The sequence below is a fragment of the Phacochoerus africanus genome, chromosome 11, assembly GCF_016906955.1.
Source record: "Phacochoerus africanus isolate WHEZ1 chromosome 11, ROS_Pafr_v1, whole genome shotgun sequence".
In the NCBI taxonomy this organism is placed as follows: Eukaryota; Metazoa; Chordata; class Mammalia; order Artiodactyla; family Suidae; genus Phacochoerus; species Phacochoerus africanus.
The window spans coordinates 50,764,906-50,785,217 of NC_062554.1; the positions used below are offsets into that span (position 1 = coordinate 50,764,906).

General features: G+C 37.6%; 1 protein-coding gene across 1 annotated transcript; it reads left to right on the plus strand.

The window, feature by feature from the left end:
* Nucleotides 1–13,075: 13,075 nt before the first annotated feature.
* On the plus strand, nucleotides 13,076–14,060 carry LOC125111286 (putative olfactory receptor 8G3). Its single transcript, XM_047753196.1, has one exon. The coding sequence runs from the start codon at nucleotides 13,115–13,117 to the stop codon at nucleotides 14,045–14,047; it is 933 nt and encodes a 310-aa protein (XP_047609152.1). The 5' UTR covers nucleotides 13,076–13,114; the 3' UTR covers nucleotides 14,048–14,060.
* The last annotated feature ends 6,252 nt before the right edge of the window (nucleotides 14,061–20,312 follow it).

Consider the following 20,312-nt stretch of genomic DNA (forward strand, 5'->3'; position numbering starts at 1 on the left):
TGTTGGTGGGAATTTAAGCTGGTACAACCACTATGGAGAACAGTATGGAGGTATCTTAGAAAACTATACATAGAACTACCACATGACCCAGCAATCCCACTCTTGGGCATATAATATATCCAGACAACACATTCCTTAAAAAGTCACATGCACTCGCGTGTTCATTTCAGCACTATTCACAATAGCCAAGACATGGAAACAACCCAAATGTCCATTGACACACGACTGGATTAGGAAGATGTGGTATATACACACAATGGAATACTACTCAGCCATAAAAAGAACAAAATAATGCCATTTGCAGCAACATGGATGGAACCAGAGACTCTCATATTGAGTGAAGTAAGTCAGAAAGTGAAAGAGAGGTACCATATGATATCACTTATATCTGGAACCTAATATATGGCGCAAATGAACCTTTCCACAGAAAAGAAAATCATTGACTTGGAGAATAGACTTGTGGTTGCCGAGGGGAAGGGAGTGGGATGGTTTGGGAGCTTGGGGTTAATGGATGAAAACTATTGCCTTTGGAATGGATTAGCAATGAGATCCTGCTGTGTAGCACTGGGAACTATGTCTAGTCACTTATGATGGAGCATGATAATGTGAGAAAAAAGATTGTGTACATGTATGTGTACTGGGTCACCATGCTTTACAGCAGGACAAAAAAATTTTATTGGGGAAATAACAATTAAAAAATATGCAAACATATACAGTCCTATGCAGCTGTGAGTACAAGTTCTGCTGGCCACCAGAGTCAGATGAACCAGAGGTAGGAATCCCCTGGATGGCATCCACAAAAGTTAAGGTGCTAGAAAAAGAAACAGACTACTCTTTGGAGACAGAGGGCACCTAGAGTGAGGCAGAGGGAGAGCATAAATATGGCATCTGCTGGCCTCTATCCCTGGAGAACAGCTCTGTAGGCCTCTAGATATGTGTCAAACCAGAAGCCTGCCACTCAGGCTGCACCTCCAGGGCAAGCAAATAGGCCTTTTTCACAGAAAAACTCAGGGTATCTTTCAGTTGGCTGTTTGTACTGTACCACTGAGGGGGAGGGTGGCAGCTAAGAACTGTGTCTCTGATTGTTATAGTCTCATAGGACCCAAGACACTACTACCATGGGACAACTGAGCCAGGGCACCCAGGGACATCCCTGGTTGGCAGCCACAAAAACAGGGATCAGAACTAAAAACCATAGCATCACACAGTCCCAAATCAGTCTCCAAGACATACTGGAACTCTGGGGAGTGGCTAAGTGAGAATAAAAAAATATTGATGTCTCTGGAGAGGACAATAGTTGGCCCTTAGATGTGTGTTTAATTAGAAGGATTCCCCTCAGGCCTCATCTGTGAAATTAAGCTATAGGCCTCTTTCACAGAAAGACTGGGCCCTGAAGTCTGTTGCCTTTTGCTTTGCCCTAGGAGTAGTTTTCAGTTAAGAAACCTTTCTCTGTTGGTTTAATCCTATGGGACTCAACCGCACAAGACTTATCGGCCCATTGAGCCACTTGACCAAGAGATGTCCTCTGGGTAGCAACCACAAAAATCAGGGTTCCTGACAGGGTTTGAAGGGAGAGTGCCAACTTGGTGCCCTCTGGCCTCCATCACAGGGACTATTTCACTAGGCCCCCAATGGGTGTTTAATTAGGTACCTGCTTCTCTTGCTCATGCTTTAAAATAAGGGGGGAAAGCCTCTTTCAAAGAAAGTCCAGGCACTCTTCAGTCAGCTGGCCTTAATGTAGGAAGGTACACTAAGAGAGCATTTTGAGAACTGTTTCTCGGTTCACACTAGTCTGGTGGGTCTCATGGACACAAACTCTGTTGGCTTTCAAGGTAAATGTTTTGGGGGCTTGTTTCTCAGGTACAGGTCTTAATGATTGGGGTACCAGATGCAGGCTTCAAACTCTTCATTCCTCAGGGAGAAGTTCAACACTTTGAGTTCTTTCCCAATTGTGGGTGCCACAATGGGATGTGATTTATGGCACAATTGTATCTTAGTCTCTCCTATCTACTTCGATGTGGCCTTTTCTCATTTTTCCAGTGTCTAAGACTTGCTCAGATATTTTTTACCCCCTGCAGGAAATTGTTTCAAATGTAGCTGTAGATTCACTGTGTTGACAGGAGGAGGTGAGTTCTGGATCTTCTTATGTTGCCATCTTAAAGCTGAACACCCATGCATAACTTTATTTTATGACTCTACACAATAAACAACATCTAGTAAATTTTTTCACATTGATGGGAGATAGGTAGAAGTGGGTATTTAGGACTAAAACTGTTAGTGTTAAGAAGGGTAAAAACGTCTGAACTATCTATATCCATCTAAGAATTGGTGGACCACATTCTATTGAAACCTTAGAACAGATATGAGTGTTTCCAAAATGAAGATGGAACTTTACCACAAAAAAGAGAGATAAAGGTCCTTGAAGTAGGAGAGCTACTACAAATGAGCAACAAATTTATAAATATATAGGATTTGTTAAGCACAATTACAGAAGGATATATGTTTTCAAATATTTTAATACCTTAAAATAGCATAATCTAGTAAATATATTCTGAATAGGCACTATGTATGATAAACTTGATTAATGTGCCCATTCAGAGTTTGACTTCATTAACTTAAATTTGAAATGTATTAATAATACATTAATATATTAATTTCATATATTAATTTCTTAAAAAAAAGAAAAAATCCTGATGTACAATTAACATGCTCTAGAATCAACAGTTCGTATGTTACAGAAGAGGACTTTAAACAATCATTTTTTAATTTTCAATTTTAGTATTTTAGTTACAACCAGGTCTGACTGTGCATCATACACACACACACACACACACACACTGATGTATACGTGTACCATGATGCCTAAACCTGAAGGTGATTCAGGGCTGATACTTCAGCTCATGTGGCACATGAGCCCTTTTAAATTATTACTCTGCTACATCTAGTTTCAATCATTTGGTCTCAGTTAATACCTCCAGATCTATCCCTCATCTCCACCACTCAGCTGTCAGAACATAATATGTGGAAGGAGAAGGCAATATCCCCTGACTTGAAGAATGTTACCTGGAAGTGACAGATGTCACTTCCTCCTATTTTCCTTTGGTGCAACATAGTCATGTGGTCAAGAAGAGGGGCTAAGAAATACCATGTACCCAACTAAGATTCAGGGCATTTGGAATTGAAGAAAGGGAGAATAAAAATTAGAGTAACTAGCAGGCTGTATAACTCTTTCAAGTATTTGTATTTAGTTGTAGACAATTCTATGTGGTTCTCTCTAGAGTTAACATTTGAATTTAGAATTATATCAAAGAAGAATGTGAAATCTGATTAAAATAAAATGTATAATGAATATATAAAATATGCTAATATTTTAATTCACTATTAGGATCTGCTAGAAAGCTGTATGTTCTGCTGGGTGGGTAGTTTCTGTGAAGTTTAATTAAGTTCCATTTATTTATTTTTTGTTTTTACTGTAATTACTCAAGAGGTGGATCTGAGAAGATGTTGCTGTCATTTATGTCAGAGAGTATTTGGCCTATGCTTTCATCTAAGAGTTTTATAGTATCTGGTTTTATGTCTAGGTCTTTAGTACATTTTGAGTTTATTTTTGTGCATGGTGTTAGGGAGTGTTCTAATTTCATTCTTTTATATGTGGCTGTCCAGTTTTCCCAGCACCACTTATTGAACAAGCTGCCTTTTCTCCATTGTATATTCTTGCCTCCTTTGTCATAGATTAGTTGGCTGTAGGTGTGTGGGTTTAATTCTGGGCTTTCTATCCTGTTCCACTGATCTATATTTCTTTGTACCAATACCATACGGTTTTGATGACTTTTGGTTTGTAGTATAGTCTGAAGTCCAGGAGCCTGATTCCTCCAGCTCCATTTTTCCTTTTCAGGATGTCTTTGGCTATTCTGGGTCTTTTGCGCTTCCAAGCAAACTTTAAAATATTGTGTTCGAGTTCTATGAAAAATGTCCTTGGTAATTTGATAGGGATTGCACTGAATCTGTATATTGCCTTAGGTAGTATAGTCATTTTGATAATACCGACTCTTCCAATCCAAGAGCATGGTATCTCTTTCCATCTATTTGTGTCATCTTTGATTTCTTTCATCAGTGGCTTATAGTTTTCAGAGCACAGGCCTTTTGTCTCTAGGTAGGTTTACTCCTAGGTATTTTATTCTTTTGGATGCGATGGTAAATGGGATTGCTTCCCTAATTTCTTTTTCTGCTCTTTCATTGTTAGTGTATAGAAATGCAGTCGATTTCTGTGTATTGATTTTGTATCCTGCAACTTTGCCGAATTCATGGATGAGCTCTAACAGTTTTCTGGCAGAGTCTTCATGTCATCTGCAAATAGTGATAGTTTTACTTCTTTCCAATTTGGATTCCTTTTATTTCTTTTGCTTCTCTGATTGCCATGGCTAGGACTTCCAAAACGATGTTGAAGAGTTGTGGCGAGAGCAAACATCCTTGTCTTATTCCTGATCTCAGCAGGAATTCTTTCAGCTTTTCACAATTGAGGATGATGTTCACTGTGGGTTTGTCATATATGGCCTTTATCATGTTGAGGTAGGTTCCCGTTATGCCCACTTTCTGAAGGGTTTTTATCAGAAATTGGTGTTGGATTTTGCCAAAGGCTTTTTCTGCGTCTATTGAGAGGATCGTATGGTTTTTATTCTTCAGTTTGTTAATGTGGTGTATCACACTGATGGATTTGCGGATATTAAAGAACCCTTGCATCCCTGGGATAAATCCCACTTGATCATGAAGTATAATCCTTTTAATGTATTGCTGGATGCGGTTTGCTAGTATTTTATTGAGAAGTTTTGCATCTATGTTTATCAGTGAAACTGGCCCATGGTTTTCTTTTTGTGTGGTATCTTTGTCTGGTTTTGGTATCAGGGTGATGGTGGCCTCATAGAATGAGTTTGGGAGTTTCCCTTCCTCTGCAATTTTTTGAAATAGTCTCAGAAGGAGAGGTGTTATCTCTTCTCTAAATGTTTGATAGAATTCGCCTGTGAAGCCATCTGGTCCTGGACTTTTGTTTGTTGGAAATTTTTTAATCACAGTTTCAATTTCAGAACTTGTGATTGGTTTATCTTTTCTATTTCATCTTGGTTTAGTCTTGGAAGATTGTACTTTTCTAAGAATTTGTCCATTTCTTCTAGGTTTTCCATTTTATTGGCCTATAGTTGCATATAGTAGTCTCTTATGATCCTTTGTATTTCTGTGATGTCCGTTGTTACTTCTCCTTTTTCATTTCTAATTTTATTGATTTGAGTTCTCTTTTTTTCTTGATAAGTCTGGCTAGGGGTTTCTCAATTTGGTTGATCTTTTTAAAGAACCAGCTTTTCGTTTCATTGATCTTTTCTATGGCTTTCTTTGTTTCTATTTCATTGATTTCTGCTCTGATCTTTATGATTTCTTTCCTTCTACTAACTTTAGGTCTTGTCTGTTCTTCTCCCTCGAGCTGCTTTAGATGTAAAGTTAGCTTATTTATTTGAGCTTTTTATTGTTTTCTGAGGTTGGCTTGTACTGCTATAAACTCTCCTCTATGCTTCATCCCATAGGTTTTGGAATGTTGTATCTTTGTTGTCATTTGCATCTAGTTATTTTTTAATTTCCTCTTTGATTTCTTCAGTGATCCATTGGTTGTTTAGTAGCATGTTGTTTAGTCTCCACCTGTTTGTGTTTTTTTGCAGTTTTTTTCTTGTTTATTTCCAGTCATATAGCATTGTAGTCAGAAAAGATGCTTGATATAATTTCAATTCTCTTAAAGTTACCTACGCTGGATTTGTGGCCCAGGATGTGATCAATCTTAGACAATGTTCCATGTGCACTTGAGAAGAATGTGTATTCTGATGCTTTGGGATGGAATGTTCTATAAATATCTATTAAGTCCATCTGGTCTAATGCTTCATTCAGGGTCCTGTGTTTCCTTATTGATTTTCTGTCTGGATGATCTATCCATTGCTGTGAGTGGCATGTTAAAGTCCCCCACTATGATTGTGTTATTGTCTATTTGCCCTTTTAAGGTTGTTAGCAGTTGCCTTATATGTTGTGGTGAACCTATGTTGGGTGCATAGATATTTTCAATTGTTATATCTTCTTCTTGGATTGATCCTTTGATAATTAGATAGTGACCTTCCTTGTCCCTTAAAATATTCTTCATTTTAAAGTATATTTTGTCTGTCATGAGTATTGGTATTCCAGCTTTCTTTTGATTCCCGTTTGCATGGAATATTTTCTTCCATCCTCTCATTTTCGATTTGTATGTGTCCCTAGAAGTGAAGTGGGTCTTTTGAAGACAGCATGTATATGGGTCTTTTTTTTGTATCCATTCAGCCAGTCTGTCTTTTGGTTGGGGCATTTAGTCCACTAACATTTGAGGTAATTATTGACATGTATGTTCTTATTGCATCTTATTAATTGCTTTGGTTTTTTTTTTTTTTTTGGTCTTTTTGCTATTTCTTTGGGCTGCTCCCATGGCATATGGAGGTTCCCAGGCTAGGGGTTGAATCAGAGCTGTAGCCGCCAGCCTACGCCAGAGCCACAGCAACATGGGATCCGAAGCCACGTCTGTGACCCACACCACAGCTCATGGCAACCCTGGATGCTTAACTCACTGAGCAAGGGCAGGGACCGAACCCGCAAACTCATGATTCCTAGTCAGATTCATTAACCACTGCGCCACAACGGGAACTCCTGGATTTGTTTTTGTTGCTCTTTTTCTTCCCCTCTTCTCTGCTTTTGTAGTTTGATGACTATCTTTAGTGGTGTATTTGAATTGATTTTTCTTATTTGTTTGTGTATCAATTGTAGATTTTTGGTTTGCAGTTACTCTGAAGTTTTGATATAAGAGTCTACACATATATGACATTGTTTTAAGATGCTGGTCTCTTTATTGCAAGTGCATCTCCAGTGTCCTGCATTTGTACCCTCCTCTTCTCATGATTTCTGATTTTGGTGTGCACCCTCCTCTTCTCATGATTTCTGATTTTGGTGGTATAATTGTGCATGGATGATTTTGCATCTTTACTGTATATATATATACCTTTACTGGTGAGCCTTGTCATTTGTGGAATTTTTGTTTCTTGTTGTGGCCTTTTTTTTCTGCATAGAGAAGTTCCTTTAGTATTTGTTGTAAGGCTGGTTTAGAGTTGCTGAATTCTCTCAACTTTTGCTTATCTGTGAAGGTTTTGATTTCTCCCTCAAATCTGAATGAGAGCCTTGCTGGGCAGAGTAATCTTGGTTGGAGGTTTTTTCCTTTCATCACATTAAGTATATCATGCCACTCCCTTCTGGCCTCCAGAGTTTCTGCTGAAAAATCTGCTGATAACCTCATTGGGGTTCCCTTGTATGTTATTTGTTTCTCTTCCCTAGTTGCTTTCAAGATTTTCTCTTTGTCTTTAATTTTGGTCAGTTTGATTAATATGTGTCTCAGTGTATTCCTCCTTGCATTTATCTTATATGGTACTTGTTGTGCTTCCTGGATTTGAGTGAGTGGTTGCTTTCCTATGTTAGGGAATTTTTTGGCTATTATCTCTAGGAATATTTTTTCTGTCCCTTTCTCTCTCTTTTCTCCTTTGGCACCCCTATAATATGGATGTTGGTGCATTTAATGTTGTCCCAGAGTTCTCTGAGACTATCTTCATTTGTTTTCAATCTTTTTGTCTTTTCTGCTCTGCATCCGTAATTTCTACTAATCTGTCCTCCACCTCGCTTATTCGTTCTTCTGCCTCCTGTATTCTGCTTTTAGTGAATTTTTTATTTCAGTTATTGTATTTTGCATCTCTTCTTGTTTAAGTTTTATATCTTGTATCTCCTTGCTCAGTGTTTCCTGTAAATGATCCACGTTTGCCTCCACTTTATTTCCAACGTCTCTCACATCATCTTCAGCATCAACAGTCTAAAGTCTTTTTCCTGGAGGCTGAGGATCTCCTGATAACTTAGCTCTTTTTTTCTGGGGTTTTTTCCTTCTCTGTTATCTGAGTTAGAGTTCTCTGTCTTTTCATTTTTATAGGTTTTTGGCTTCGTCTCCTTTTTGCAGACAATAGAGTTGTAGCCTCTCTTATGTCTGGTGTCTGCCACCCTTGTGGCTGGATTTGGTATGGGGGCTTGCTGTAGGCTTCCTGATGGGAGGGACTGGTGCCTGCCCACTGGTAGGTGGAGCTTATTCTTATCCCTCTGGTGGGTGGGGCTTTGTCTCTGTCTGAGATTTAGGCAGGCTGCTTACTGATGGTGGGACTGTGATCCCACCTGGATTGTTGTTTGGCCTGGGGCTTCTCAGTGCTGATGGGTGGGGCCAAATTTCCCCAAAATGTCCACGTCCAGATAAACACCTGCTGATGAATATTCCCAAGACCTTTGCTTCCAATGTCCTTCCCCCACAACAAGCCACATTCACCCCCTGTTTTCCCAGGAGATCCACCATGAACTGCAGTTAGGTCCGACCTTGATTCCTATAGAGCCTTTGCTTTGCCATGGGACCCAGTGCATGTGAAAGTCTGTGTGCACCTTTCAAGAATGGGGTCTCCATTTCCCCCAGTCCTGTGGAGCTCCTAAGCACAAGCCCCACCAGCCTTTAGTGCCAGATTCTCCAGGGGCTCTTTCTCCCAATGCCAGATCCCCAGGAGTGGGGAATTTTACAGAGGCCTCAGAACTCTCACTCCCATAGGTGAGTCGCTGTTACTTTTCAGGCTGTGGGGCTTCTCACCCGGGAGGTTGCTCATATCATGTAGTTGCCCCTCCTACCTCTCAATGTGGCCTCCTCTTTGTGTTTTGGAGTAGGATATCTTTTTGAAAGTTTCCAGTTCATTTGCTTGAAGGTTGCTCAGCCTTTGGTTGTAATTTTGTTTTTTTTTTTATGAGAGAAGTTGAGCTCCAGTTCCACTATTCCACCATCTTAATCCTGTCTCACATCTTATACACTTTAAACTTACACAATATTGTATGTCAATTTTATATATAATAGAAAAAAAAGTAAACATGCTTAAAAATTATATTTTAATTTTCCCTCAAATAATGTAACATTCAATAAATGTTTTAAATAAAAATATTGAGTATAATTTTTATTTCTTAAAAAATTACACAATTTAGTATTATATAGAACTAAAGTAATCTCTGTAACACATGTATCTCTATATTCTTCCTTAACATATCTTTTCTAATATTCAGGGAAATTAGTCATTGTCCATCCATTTTAGACTTGTTAGGAAATTCTCATGGGTTCATGGCAATATCTAGCAAATACTTTGTGTCAGCCCCCACGTTAAAATATTCCAAGTATTTTTGCTTTATGAGTGCATCATGATAGCTAAATAGAGTTTGTAATATATATGAAAACAAAAACTTTCAAATCTTACATATAAAGTTTCCCTTGATTTTTCTATTGTTCCTCTTGTGGGAAATCACTTAAAAAAATCCTGTTATGTAATTTTGAATTATTAATTATCTTGCCATGAAATTCACTGGGCTCTAACCAAATCTATCACATCCTTGTTTACAACATATACCTAACAAGAGACATGAACCACACCTATGTGACACTATTAAACACTGGTAACCAATGGGGCAAAAGGAGAAATGCTAATTGTTTCTTTTCCCAAGAGCTGATACTTGTGGGATAAGATGCTAGTGGGAGATCGTTATCAATGTTTGCTCCTCCTCAGACTCATAGCATCAATACCTAGGGTATAACATCATCATTGATATCAACCAATCTTTGCAGAGGGTCACTGGCTTCATCAGAAATCAGGACAAGTGACAAAAATCCTTACTCCAGAGACTATTAGGCTATGATGCTCAACACCAAGAAGTCCTGCAAGGTTAGTACTCAGAATCACCTACCATCATGATCAGAATCTTTTTACCTCCAGAGAAACAGAGGAGATAAACATAGCTCAGAAGTTTGGGGGAGCAAGGAGTATGTGTCTAAATCCTAGTCCCAACTTTAAAAATTTTAGATCTTCTACACTACTTTCCTCCCAGTTCACTTAGAGATGCATGTAGTCATTTTTCTAGCTCTACCTGTTTTTACTCTCTAATTCATACTCCCTGATGAGCAAAGATTCCTCATTTACCTGTTCCCTGCTGAATAAAATTAGGACAAATATTCGTTTTTTCCTCACTTCAGCTGAGGCATTGTGAGAGCTTCATTCACTTATGTGGAGTCTATGTTAACATCTCACTAAACTTCTTTCAAAAATTTTAATGAAACTACATATTTATTGATACTTTATAAAGGCACCATGCTAAATACTATGTTGTTTTAACAAGAAAAACCATTAAATAATTCATACTAATTAATACATATTTAAGTATGTGCTAAATGTAACATGAGAAATGCATTCATGGGCAAATAGAAAATGGTCTTATTAACTGGAGCTTCCACACTTATTTTTATTTATTTATTTATTTTTGCTATTTCTTTTGGCCGCTTCTGTGGCATATGGAGGTTCCCAGGCTAGGGGTCCAATCGGAGCTGTAGCCACCGGCCTACGCCAGAGCCACAGCAACGCAGGGATCCGAGTCGCGTCTGCAACCTACACCACAGCCCACGGCAACGCCGGATCGTTAACCCATTGAGCAAGGGCAGGGACCGAACCCGCAACCTCATGGTTCCTAGTCGGATTCGTTAACCACTGCGCCACAACAGGAACTCCCACACTTATCTAAAGAGTCCTAACTATAATAGGTTTAATAGGATAAAGGGGTAGAGGGGGAACAGCTAAAGGAATCTGATGAGACAAAAATGAGAGTCTACTATGCTCTTTTGTGAAATAATTAAATCATATGATAGCTGTTGGGACATTAAAAAGAAAACTTTGCTTTAGTTGTCAGATGATATAAATCTTTGAATGACAAAGAAATTGGTTTGAACTTATTTGATGATGATGGAAAATACAGATAATTTAAGAAGTTAATATTCGGTAAAATCTTCAAATCTGCATTACCACATGTGTTAATGTAGAAAGAAGCAACAAGAAGATGTACTAAGGAAAATTAATTATAACACTGCAGCCATCATTAAGGAATAAAGATGTTCATCAAGTAAAACACATAACAGAGAGAAATTCATAGATTAATATTAAAATAATATTGAATTTTTGAACATTGATATTACTAAGAGCCAGTTAACTTGAAACAGATAGTAGTGAGTTTTTCATGGTATTAGAGAGTCGAGGTAATTAACCCAAGGTCACATGGCAAGCATAGGGTTCAGGTGAGGTTTCAGTCCACTACTGTTAAATATCAAAATTTATAAGAATTATAAAATCATGAAACAGTGGAACCAAAAGAGATGATAAAGATTGTTTAATACAACAAGCCATCTGGTGCTTTAAACAACATGTCATTAAAGAATAACTGCTACATAATTTGTTATTCAGGCTGAAATCTTTTTTTTTCGTTTTAGGGCTGTACCTGTGGCATATGGAAGTTCTTTCATCTGAGGCCCACGCCACAGCCAAGCAATGTCAAATCTGAGCTACATATGCAACCTATGCAACGCCGGATCCTTAACCCAGAAGGCCAGGAACTGAACCCGCATCCTTATGGACACTATGTCGGGTTTCTAACCCACCAAGCTACAACAGGAAGTCCTGAAATCAATATTTTAACTAAGATTGGGGTATCTGACAGTTGTAATGTTTGTTTTGTTATGAATCAAAACATTTCTACCATAGTTTCAAGCAGTTAGTTTTATGTCATTTTCTTAGTGACATGTAAAATGAGCTCAACACCTTTTAAATAAAGCAATACGTTGAACCATGAAATAATTGCCCTCTGTCACATGAACTTTTGCTTTGCTACAAAAATATTCTTTTATTTTAGCCATTTTAAAATTACAGATTTCTAGATCATTTTTATGAGTTGTCCAGTTTTCCTCTACCACATAAAGTATTACACCTCAAACTGAACACACTAATCAACTATTGCCTGACTTTAAAGTAAGGATATGAACTTTCATTTTCTAGAATCTACTCATTTTCTTTGCAAATGTAAACTAAACATGCATTGGCCTTTAAAAAGACACATCACACAGTTAACCAGTAGTATCCAGAACTGAATTCAAACTAAAATTTCTAACTGTATTTCACACATGCTCTACTAACCCGCATCTCTACCATCTTGGAATTCTATAGAGAGCACAAGCAAATACATAACTATAAAAAAATGACCAGCATAAATTAAACCTTTGGTTTGTCTTCAAAAACGCTTCTCATATTCTAATAGTTTGGGAATATGAATAGTTTCTTCATCTTCACCATAAACCATGAAGTATAAATTGCATAGAGCAACATTAAGACACTGTTACCCTGGTCACAGTGTTGGAATACACGGTCTAAGTTCAGGTCATAATATTCTTGTCATGGAGATTATCCAAATTAGAACAAGGGAGGATGGTTCCCGGGGTTGAAAAAGCTATTGATATATAAGCATGATGTCTGCCAAACAGTTATGTTTCTACCTTCTGAGATCATAGTCTTAGGAGAAGGAAGGTGGGACATTAAAGCAGCAGTTATCAGGTAGAATGATACTGGTAGACTCCTAGTCCTTCAGCTATTTGGAGTTATGATTCCAGTAAGGAAAAACAGTTGAGACTAATACAATTATTTTTCATAGAAATTTGAACCCTCTCTTACTTAATTATACAAAGCCTATTCTACTATTACTTATTATGAGTGAAATGAAAATATTACATCGTTGACATGCATGATTTTAATATACACATACAGGATGGGGGGAGAGAAAAAGTCATCAGAAATAACCATGAAAAGTAGATGTGTTCATTACTACTGCTTTTAAAAATCCAGAAAGTAGTGTTTTCTCTTAAAATGTTATGAAGTATATTAATTATAAGGTTTGTGAAGTTCGCATTTTTTCTCCGATTCAACCACAATCACTGCCTTCTTCCAGAGGAGCAGGAGAGACTCAAGAGTTCCCTGCATTATGAATCTCCTCAGAAGAGGGATAAAACAATGATCTCCATGGAATTACTCTCCCCATAACACACAATCACACATACACATATGCATACACAAACAAAAACACATAAGCACAAAAGAACACTCATTTTCTTTTTTTAAACATAGATACTTCAGAGAGGATAATGGAGGATAGAAATCATTCCTCAGTGACTGAGTTCATCCTCGCTGGGCTAACAAAACAGCCAGAGCTCCAGCTGCCTCTTTTCCTCCTCTTCCTAGGAATCTATGTGGTCACGGTGGTGGGCAACCTGGGCATGATCACACTGATTGGGCTCAGCTCCCACCTGCACACCCCCATGTACTATTTCCTCAGCAATTTGTCCTTCATTGACCTCTGTCATTCCACCGTCATTACCCCTAAAATGCTTGTGAACTTTGTAACAGAGAAGAACATCATCTCCTACAGTGAATGCATGACTCAGCTCTATTTCTTCATCGTTTTTATTATTGCAGAGGGTTACATGTTGGCTGCAATGGCATACGACCGCTATGCTGCCATCTGTAACCCCTTGCTTTACAATGTCACCATGTCTTATCACAGGTGCTTCCAACTCACAGTGGGAGTTTATATTTTGGCCATCATTGGATCTACAGTCCACACAGGCTTTATGTTGAGACTCCTTTTCTGCAACACCAATGTAGTTAACCATTATTTCTGTGATCTCTTTCCACTTTTGGAGCTATCCTGTTCCAGCATCTACATCAATCAATTACTGGTTATATTATTGAGTGCATTTAACATCCTGACTCCTTCCTTAACTATTCTTGCCTCCTACGTCTTCATCCTCTCCAGCATCCTCCAAATCCACTCTACTGAGGGACAGGTCCAAAGCCTTCAGCACCTGCAGTTCCACATCTCAGCTTTTGCTGTTTTCTCTGGATCTGCAGCATTCATGTACCTGCAGCCATCATCTGTGAGCTCCATGGACCAAGGGAAAGTATCTTCTGTATTTTATACCTGCATTGTGCCCATGCTAAATCCCCTGATCTACAGTCTGCGGAATAGGGATGTCAAATTTGCCCTGAAAAAACTGTGGACTGTGCAAAATGTATAGGAACAGAAAAAACATCATGTTGAAATATCAGTCATTTGGTTCCCTGACATATGTTATATATTGGTTTCATTGCTTTTGGAAAATCATTGACACTGGCCTATATTACACTTGCCCAAAATTCTTCTCTAGGCCACTTCTTAAACCTATATAACAATGATTATTTATAAAATCAGAAACTATGATTATGAATAAAATATTAAAAACTCTTGAGGATTCAAGGAGTCTTATTTATTTTTAATAACAATGCATGCAAACAAGAACAACATTGAAGAATAGGAAGAGAATTTTGAAGATAATCAGTTATTTGTTATTAAAATTTTATGAACTACTAAGCACGATGTCCAGCACTTTAAATGGTTAGCTTTGTTTATATTTATAGCTAGCCTAATCTAAGCTTATTTAACTTAGGTAAACACCCAAGGTCTCAGAGATAGTAGAGCCTAGAGGGTTTGGATCCAGGACCCATGATTTTCCTCAGGTAATATTTTGGCCCCAGGTAATTGTGGGTGGGTTGAAGGCTTCCCTAGGAATTTTCTTTTACACATCAAACAACCTCAGTTCCCTATAAGACTGCACTTGCTTTCCTCTAGACTTTGTCAATATTATTTTCACTTTTATTTCTCCTGATAATCATAAAAAATAAAAAATTCATATTTAACTATCCAAAGCAATAAAAATAGTCATTGTCTCATATGAGACAAAATATTATACCTTACTTTTTATTTATTTATTTTTTGTCTTTTTGTCTTTTCTAGGGCTACACCCGTGGTATATGGGGGTTCCCAGGCTATGAGTCTAATCAGAGCTGTGGCCTCCAGCCTACGCCAGAGCCATAGCAACACAGGATCTCAGTAGCATTTTCGACCTACATCACAGTAAACCTCAATGCCAGATCCATAACCCATTGAGCAAGGCCAGGAATCGAACCTGCAACCTCATGGTTCCTAGTCAGATTCGTTAGCCACAGAGCCACGACGGGAACTCCAAAATATTATACTTTATAGCAATAATTTTTATAAAAGCAGTCCCAACAATATTATCTTATCTTTGGACCAGTAATGCTATTCCTATTTATGAAGCAACTGCCCGTAAAGGCCTAATTCCTGCTAAGTTCTATCACTCTGATGTGATTCATGCTCTTTCATACCATAATTTACAAATAACTGCCATTTCATATAAATTTTATCTTTTAAACATCTCTTCTCCCCACTTGTATTCTTCCTTTTCTCCTTCTGGGCATTTAATGTCTTATAACTATGATTTCACATGATATCTAAATACTCAGTTGTCTTCTGTCCCTTCTCAATTCATATTATCTTACTCATTATTGGCAGATCAATGCTCTTTGGCTATTGTGCTGTCTTACTCATATGACATAAAAAGTCGCCTTGTACCTATAGTATCTAGATATAGGACAAATATATATAACATAATTTTACCACCCTTTTATTCCAATATCCATTCATTCATTGATGTCAGACATTCATTTTCTAAAAGCCTTTATATTTGTTATTTGATTTAATGTTCATCAGTTCCAGAACGGAATGGAAAATGGCTACAGTCACAACTCTTGTCTTAGGCATGATTCCCAGCCCTGGTGACACAAATGGGGTAAAAGAGGACAAGCATAATTTGTACCTAGTGGGTAGACCCTTAAATTACTGGGACTTGAGCCCCTAAATGAAATACAGCTTAAGTGACAGGAAATGGTCTTATTAGAGAAGAAAAGTTTATGCAGAACCAGAAAAATCTGGTTGTGTTCCAGGTAACATAATCAAGTTACAAGGATAGAAAGGTGGACAGAAGTCAGTTCATGAATCATGGGCTGGTCACTGTAAGACGTTACCCTTATTTTAGTGAAGGGAGCCGTAAATGTTTTTTAAGCAGGAGAGCGACACTGTTTTGCATGTTAGTAATATCACACTTAAATTGCATAGAAGACGGATGGAAAGAGAATGAGGCTGAAATCAAAGTGACCAGTCAGGAGCCTCTCTCTTATTCTATGCAAGATATAACATGTCAGTGAGAGTGGAGATTTTTGAAAAGTTAGATTGTTTTGACATGGCTGAGTGAAGTGAGTTGAATTACAAGAGAGCATGACGATGATTGCAAGCTTCTACCTTGGGATAGTAAATAAAAGGATGGAGGACAGTTGAACCCACAAGACGAAGCTCACTAACTCTAGGTAAGAAGTCAATGCAGAGCAACTGGGTCAAAGTCAGTGTAAAACTCAAACTCTCTGTGTGTCTCTCAATATATCCATAGATATTCATACATACACACACACATACATGTCCTGTCAGTAATATACACTGATAGAATTGAAAGTACAGCCCTATGAATCTCTTTTTCGTAATTTTTAAATTCTTAAAACTAATTTTATTGAAGTATATTTGATTTACAAGATTGTACATATACACATATTCATTCCCATATAAGCTATCAAAGAACACTGAGGAGATTTCCTTGTGCTATATAGCAAGTCCCTGTTGAACCTCCATTCCACATAAACGTGTATGTATAATGGCCGTCCCCAAACCCTCAATCTACCCCTTATCCCCCTTTTCCCTTTGGTTACCACTCCCTTGTTTTCAAAGTCTATGAGTCTGTTTCTGTTCTGTAAATAAGCTCTTTTTTTTTTTTTTTTTTTTTGCATATGGAAGTTCCTAGGCTAGGGGTGGAATCGGAGCTGTCGCTGCCGGCCAACGCCGCAGCAATGTGGGACCCCAGCTGTGTCTGCAACCTACACCACAGTTCACAGCAAGGTAGGGTCCTTAACCCATTGAGTGAGGCCAGGGATCGAAACCAGCATCCTCATGGATACTAACTGAGTTCATTACTGCTGAGCCACAATGGGAACTCCCCATTTACATAGTATGTTTAAATTCCACATGTAAGTGATATCATATGATATTTGTCTTTCTCTTCCTATGAATCTCAATAATTTTTATTATTGTATGATCATTTATTAAAGACCTATTTATATTCTTCCCATTTCAGTCCTTAACCAAGCTCCAACTCTCTTTCTCGCAGTCTTTTATTCAGCCCTGAAGTAACTGTCAATCACGGTCTGCCCATCTCTAAGTTACCACTCCAGACACCTAGTATTCTGTTATAATGACTCCAGAATACTGCTGCCACTGAGATTCCAAAGCTAAGGGTAACTTTCTGATGTATGCACATGGGGACACAGCTTGGATCTGAAAGAATTACAATGGAAGGGATTCAAAACAAGAGATCATCTAATACCTTACTTTGCAGAGTGGTCCAGAGACCAGCAGCATTAGGAAAAATTGAGAGTTTGTTAAAAATGCATAGTCTCAAGTTATACATCTGATGTATTAGATCAGAATGTACCTTTGAACAAGATCATCAGGTTATTCCTATGCACATGAAAGTTTAAGCAATTTTTAAAAAATCACTGAGAGCTAACCTGACTTTGGTTCAGTCGATATGGGATACAGCCTGGACATTGAGATTTGAGGAAAAAAAACCTTAATAATTTACAATATGAAACCATAATAAACACTAATATAATCAAATTGTAACTTCTCTGAAAATAATTGAGCCTTACACATTCGAACATATTTTATAAGAGCTCCCTGATATGAGTGTCCAATTTACCTTGAATAATACTGCAATCTAAAACCTCTTCCAATTATTCCTGCTTTGGGGAAAATGTACAAGTATATAAAAAGAAGTAATATGAAGCATCAGTGCCCAATGATAAAATATTCATCAAGTATTTAGCAAGCATTCTCATGACAAAAAAAAAGAATGCTACTAATGTGACATGATGATAATGTCAGCTAAGTTTATGATAGTCATCGTAGAGTTAATAGAGGTCAAGGATAATAAAATCTTTCAAATCTTACACACAAAGCTTTTACTCCTGATTTTCTATTTACTCCTTGTGGGCAATCACTTTAGAAAAATACTTTAGTGTATGCCTTTAAAATGTCTTCAAATTCTGAACTTCTAATTAGCTTGACAAGAAATGCTCTGGAGCTCTAACAAAATTTATCACATCCTTATTTATAATACATAATCAAACAAGAGCAATGTACCACACCTTTGTGACACTATTAAACACTGGGGAACCAATGAGGGGAAAGGGAATGCTAATTGTTTCTTTTCCCAGGAGCTGATACTTGTGGGATAAGATGCTAGAGGGAGATCAGTATCACTGTCTGCCCCTCATCAGACTCATAGCACCAATACCCAGAGTATAACATCATCATTCATATCAACCAACCTTTGCAGAAGGCCACTGGCTTCATCAGAAGTCTGAACCAGGGGCTCATTACCACAGAGACTATTAGGCTATGACACTCAACACCAAGGAGTCCTGCAAGGTCAGTACTCAGAACTAGCCACTATCATCATCAGAATCGTTTTTTTTTTTTTCCTTCAGAGAAACAGGGGAGGAAAATACAGGGTACTGAAGTTTTGGAGAGCAGGAAGCGTGTGTCTGAATCCCAACCCTTGACTACTACAATTTAGAGTCTTTTACTCTAGGTCTTTCCCAGAGTACTTAGAGATACACATGGTCATTTCCCTATCTCCATCTGTCCTCATTCTAATCTTCTCTCTCCTCATGAACAGAGATTCCCTTATCATCTGCTTCTCCTTGCTGAATAAAATTACGGCAAACACTCCTTTGTTTACTCACTTGAACTTAGGCAGGGTGAGACCTTCACTCACTTGTGTTAATCTGAAATTTATCACTAAACTTCTTTCAGTAATTTTATGCTCATTTTTATTGATGCATGCCATATGTCCAGAACTATGCCAAACACCATATTGAGTTTTCAGTCTAGTAAAAGAGGAAAACCAACAAAAATCACATAATAATTTACATGGAATTATGTGGGTAAAGTAACCAAAAGAAACACGTTCATGAGCACACGAAATAAGATCTTATTGAATGTTCCACTATTAAAACCCCAAACTAAAGGGCCTTAACTATTAAATATACTTCATAGATAGACGGAATAGAGTGAGAGACGCTAAAGAAATATGGATCATAAACGAGTCAACCATGTTCTTTGGTCAAACAACAAAATCATGTGTTACTTTTTGGAACATAAAAAAGAAAATGTTTTTTTTTGTTGTTAGATGATATATATCTTTGTTGTTTTATAATGATTGTTATTTTTTCCATTATAGCTGGTTCTACAGTGTTCTATCAATTTTCTACTGTACAGCAAGGTGACCTAGTGACACACACACACACATATATACATTCTTTTTTTTCTCACATTATTATGCTCCATCATAAGTGACTAGACATAGTTCCCAGTGCTATACAGCAGGATCTCATTGCTTATCCATTCCAAAGGCAATAGTTTGCATCTATTAACCCCCAATTCCCAGTCCATGCCACTCCCTCTCCCTCCCCCTTGGCAACCACAAGTCTGTTCTCCATGTCCATGAGTTTCTTTTCCGTGGAAAGGTTCATTTGTGCCCTATATTAGATTCCAGATATAAGTGAAATCATACAGTATTTGTCTTTCTCTTCCTGACTTACTTCACTTAGTATGAAAGTCTCTAGTTCCATCCATGTTGCTGCAAATGGCATTATTTTGTTCTTTCTATGGCAGAGCAGTATTCTACTATGTATATATACCACATCTTCTTAATCCATTCATCTGTTGATGGGCATTTAGGTTGTTTCCGTGTCTTGGATATTGTGAATAGTGCTGCAATGAGCATGTGGGTGCATGTGTCTTTTTTAAGGAAAGTTTTGTCTGGATATATGCCCAAGAGTGGGATTGCTGGGTCGTATGGTAGTTCTATGCATAGCTTTCTATATACATCTTTGAATGACAGAGAAACTGATTGCAGTCATTTGGAGACCATGGAAAATACTGATAATTTAGAGAGATAATTAAACATTTTCAAATCTCTCTTTTACTGCATGTATTTATGTATAAAAGAGCAACAAGATGATGTGCTAAAGGAAATTTAAAACTGTGCCATAATTAATGAAGGAAAATGCTGGTCAAATAAAATATAAAACAAAGAGACACTAAATAGATTCAAATTAAAATAAGATTTCCAGTATTTAGTTCTTCCCAAGAGCCAAGAACTGTGCTAAGCAATGTGTAGGCATCAGTGTAATTTTCAAATAAAACAGATATTAAAGTTTTCGCTTTTCAGAGAGTTGAAAAGTAGATGGAATTATCCCAAGTTCACACAGCAAGCATGAGGTTGGGTTAATGTTTCAATCTGCTACTGTCTAACTTAATATCAAGACCTAAAA